Here is a 4,125-nt window from a genome sequence, read left to right as displayed (position 1 = left end):
CATAATCCAATAAATCATAATCCATCGCTCAGAACCTTTTTTATATATTTTAAAAAACAGCCGTTCTCTGTACTACTGTGGTTACGCAATGAAGTGCAAGCAATTCTACAATGAAATGCAAGCAATTATTTTTTGAACTGCAAGCAATTCTACAATGTAGTACAATTACTTGCTGACGAACTGCAAGAAAGTCTAAATATAAATTTCCACTTTGATCAAGAAACTTGCAAAACACACATCAAAACTTCCAATCAGCAGAAGAAGCAATAAATTTATAAAATGTCAAACAAGCAATCGAGTAGCTATGACACTTCACCACAAAGCTTCTCCAGCTATAGCAATTTAATAGATTTGCTACCTTCAGTATCTCAAGTTCCTTCATGGACCTGTACACAAGATCAACCAGATAACACACCCAGTAAAAAGAAAGATGAAAAAACACCAGGCAAGAAAAAAGAAGAAAAACCAAAGAAGCTAAAAAAAGGAACAAAACGAAAGTTTGAGAATGTGGAAGAGGCAATCCGTGATCAATTGACAATGAAAAATGTCAAGTTTTTGAAGGAGTTTTTGAAGAGTGAATTTGGAGAGACAGGAGGTAATCTTAGAAAAGATGCTCTGGTAGCAAAATTGGTAACTAGAATTTGTTCTTCTGTTGAGGAAGAGACGGATGAAAGAGATGAGTCATTCGAAGACAACATCAAAAAAAAAGCCCTATTAATTGTTGAACGGAATCAAGAAACATACAATGAAAGTCAAGCAAAGAAAGCAAAACTGGTAAACCTGGAGGAGACAGAAAAAAAGGAAAATCCTGATGATAAAATAGTATTGATAGGGTTTAAAAACAAAAGAAAAGTTGGTTATGTTCAAAAAACAAGAGAAGAACAAATTAAACTTGTTGAGAAGTATAAAGAACAATATTCAACACCCGACCGTGGATCACAACAGGAATTTGCTAAACAAAATAATATCTCACCTTCACAATTTAGCAGATATTTATCGGCATGCAAGAGGAATGAACTAACATTAAAGGTTGAACGTGGTCACCCACCTCCATTATTATTGAAAGACCAAATTTTACAGGTTATTGATATTACTCGTAAGGAACGGAGTGAGAAAAAACAAGTTAGTAATATAAGACTTGGAGAAATAATGAAGGAAGTTGCAGGATTAAAGAAAACACCTTCAGTAGATTATATTTCCAAATTTTCCAAGAAGTTTCTTTATAAAAGGAAGATCAAAACAACAATTACCAAGAGAGAAAGAATTGAAACAGCTTATGAGCAATTATATAGAACCTACTATTATTATTGCTTCTATGCAGCAATAATGTTTAGAAATTTAAAATCCATTGATAGAAGTAAAATTGTGGTTTTTGATGAAACTGGAACAAATACTAAGGCGACGGAAAGAACAAATACTCCAATCAAGGACGATGATGCAGTTGTTTTACAATTGGCTGATGATATTAAGGATACTTTTTTAGTTGCTGTAACGGCAGAAGGAGGTGTATTACCAGTGTCTATTGTTGAGTCAGTGCCAGGAAAGAAATCAACTATTAATGGTAATAAGGTAACTGTTGAGGAAAAAATTGCTGGTGTTCATATTGAACATATTGAGCAATGGGTTGAAAAAGTTTATATTCCTAATTCAAAAGAAGGAGACATTTTATTATGGGATAATCTCTCTCATCATAAGTGTAAATCAGTTCAAAAGATTTTGAAACAACATAATAGAATTAACATTTTACTTCCTGTAGGTGGGCACCATCAATCACCATTGGATAATATGTGTTTCAGATATGCAAAAAGAGAATTAGCTGATTGGAAAAAGAATAATTCTAATTCTGATAGAAAATCAAGAAATGCAGCATTTGAGCAGATTATTTCTAACATGAATCCAGATGTGATTGTAAACAGTTTTAGAAAATGTTTAATGGATATTTGGAATTATGATTCAGAAGAGGAATACTTGAAGTATGTCAGAGCTTCACTGAAAATGAATAATGATTTGTATGATTTATATATCAGAGAATTTAATCCTATGTGTATTGGTCAATTCTATGTAGAACTACCTACACCATCAGTTAAGGTAGAGACAGATGAGAAATTAGATCAAGATCCCATCTTAGATGATGTAAACAATCCTTGGATTGATAGTGATTCCATGAAAGAAAATTTTGACCAAAAACAGGTAGAACAAATATCTAAAATAATACTTCACATACAAAACAAAACAGAATTTAACTATAACATCCAACAAAATGCTGCCAATCTACAATTGTACGTTCTTTCAACAGAAACAATTGCTTGTTCAATCACTTTATCTACTGAGGCATTGGAGACTATCAAAGATGACACTGTATTCTTACCTGGAAATACTTTTGATATATTTGGAATTTGTTTTTCCAAAATCAGCTCACAATATTTACAATACATACCGTCTGATTTCTCTCAAAGAGTTACTAACCAATCCAAAAAATTCATAGAAACAAACTTACCAAAGAGTATGAAATTTACATCAAAAGGATTTATAATTTTTCCTGTGGCAAGATCATTACACTGGTACTTACTAATCTATGATTGTCAATCCACTGATTGGTTTCTTTTTGATTCTTTCGCTAAGGATTTTTCAGTGATAGAATCAGAGACTAGTGAATTATTTGAAATGTTGCCATCATTTATTGTAAAACCAAAGACTGTTCGAAAAACATTACAAAAAAAAATTCAAGTGGATGGAAATCATTGTGGTGATTATTGTGTATTACTAATGGATTTTCTTTCAGCAGGATTTTCACTATCTGATGCCGTCGATATTATGACCAAACCATTTTCTATTTCAAATTACAGAGCTATACTTGTTGCTAGATTGCAACATTTACATGTAGTAGAATTTGAACCACAAAGCCCACTTTCGGAATCAGAAGGTTTTCAATCTGAACCCAAGAAGAGCTCTAAAATTGAGCTTGGCGATTATGACGAAGAATTAGATGAATTATTTAATGAGTCATGGGAGGATTCAATTTTCGGAAAGAAAATTCAATGAACATGAAGAGTGATCAATCATCTTAATAACAATACAAAATATCTTATATAATAAACAAATTCATTATCAATATTCGAAACAAGCAGAACTACAGCTTGATCTTACAGTGTGACTTCTCTTTGATCTATTTTAAGAATTGTGGTTCAAGAAACTTTCAATTCATTAAATTATTCGTTGCAGTTCAAAAAATAATTGCTTGCATTTCATTGTAGAATTGCTTGCACTTCATTGCGTAACCACAGTAATGGGATTATGTTTGAGGACAAATGGAAATTCAAAGAATCATAAAAAAAGTCTTATTCAACATTTCAATTAAAAAATAACAATACAACACTAATGAAACTGTTCCACAGACTAAGAACTGTCAAACCAAAGACTTTTGACATTGCATTATCCCTAGGTCTAACCTGTGCTGTTGGAACAGGTGTTTATCAATACTACAAATACCAATGTGATAGTTTACTTGAAGCACAAGAAACACAAAAGAAACATAGTTTGTTTCCTGAAAATATGATGAAGAAATTCAAGAAAGCTCCTGAATTAAATTTGGAGTTGCCAGTTGTTGAAGCAATTTTAACAAAAGCTCCTGGAATTCCTCCACCAATTGACCGTGATTATCCAGTTCAATTAGTTGTTAATCTAGATACCACAATTGAAGTGAAACCAATCAGCAAACAGTACAAGTATCCATATTGGACATTTAATGGAACAGTTCCTGGACCATTTATCAGAGCAAGAGTTGGAGATGTCATGCAAGTCAATTACCTAAACTTGGACGAAACCGGTATGGCTCACAATATTGATTTTCACTGTGTGACAGGACCAGGAGGAGGTGCAGAAATGTTATTGGCTGAAAAAGATGAAGAAAAAACAGGATTTTTCAAATTATTAACTTCAGGTTTATTTATCTATCACTGTGCTGCAGGTCCAGTTCCTTCACACATAAGTAATGGCATGTATGGATTAATGTTAGTTGAGCCAGAAGAGGGATTACCAAAAGTAGATAAGGAATTCTATGTCATGCAAAGTGAATTCTATTGTGAACCATCAGATGATGATCCAAAATTAATGGAACATTCGTAT

The 4,125-nt window shown here is 32.5% G+C and overlaps 2 protein-coding genes across 2 annotated transcripts in view; one reads left to right on the top strand and one right to left on the bottom strand.

Annotated features, from left to right (window-relative positions):
- Positions 1-279: 279 nt before the first annotated feature.
- Positions 280-3,042, top strand: NAEGRDRAFT_54650 (uncharacterized protein; the record flags this gene model as incomplete). Its single annotated transcript, XM_002668662.1, has 1 exon — positions 280-3,042. The coding sequence occupies one exon, from the start codon at positions 280-282 to the stop codon at positions 3,040-3,042; it is 2,763 nt and encodes a 920-aa protein (XP_002668708.1).
- An 806-nt stretch (positions 3,043-3,848) lies between these two features.
- NAEGRDRAFT_76373 (uncharacterized protein) overlaps positions 3,849-4,125 on the bottom strand; it is a gene marked incomplete at both ends in the record, with an annotated part of 5,646 nt that continues 5,369 nt past the window's right edge. Inside the window, one exon of the mRNA XM_002668661.1 lies at positions 3,849-3,892. Coding sequence (XP_002668707.1) covers positions 3,849-3,892 — 44 coding nt within the window. The remainder of the gene's footprint in view (positions 3,893-4,125) is intronic.

This window comes from Naegleria gruberi, assembly GCF_000004985.1.
Source record: "Naegleria gruberi genomic scaffold NAEGRscaffold_127, whole genome shotgun sequence".
NCBI classification, from domain to species: Eukaryota; Heterolobosea; class Eutetramitea; order Acrasida; family Naegleriidae; genus Naegleria; species Naegleria gruberi.
The sequence above is the reverse complement of the archived record's forward strand: the minus strand, read 5'-3'. Positions and strand labels throughout refer to the sequence as shown.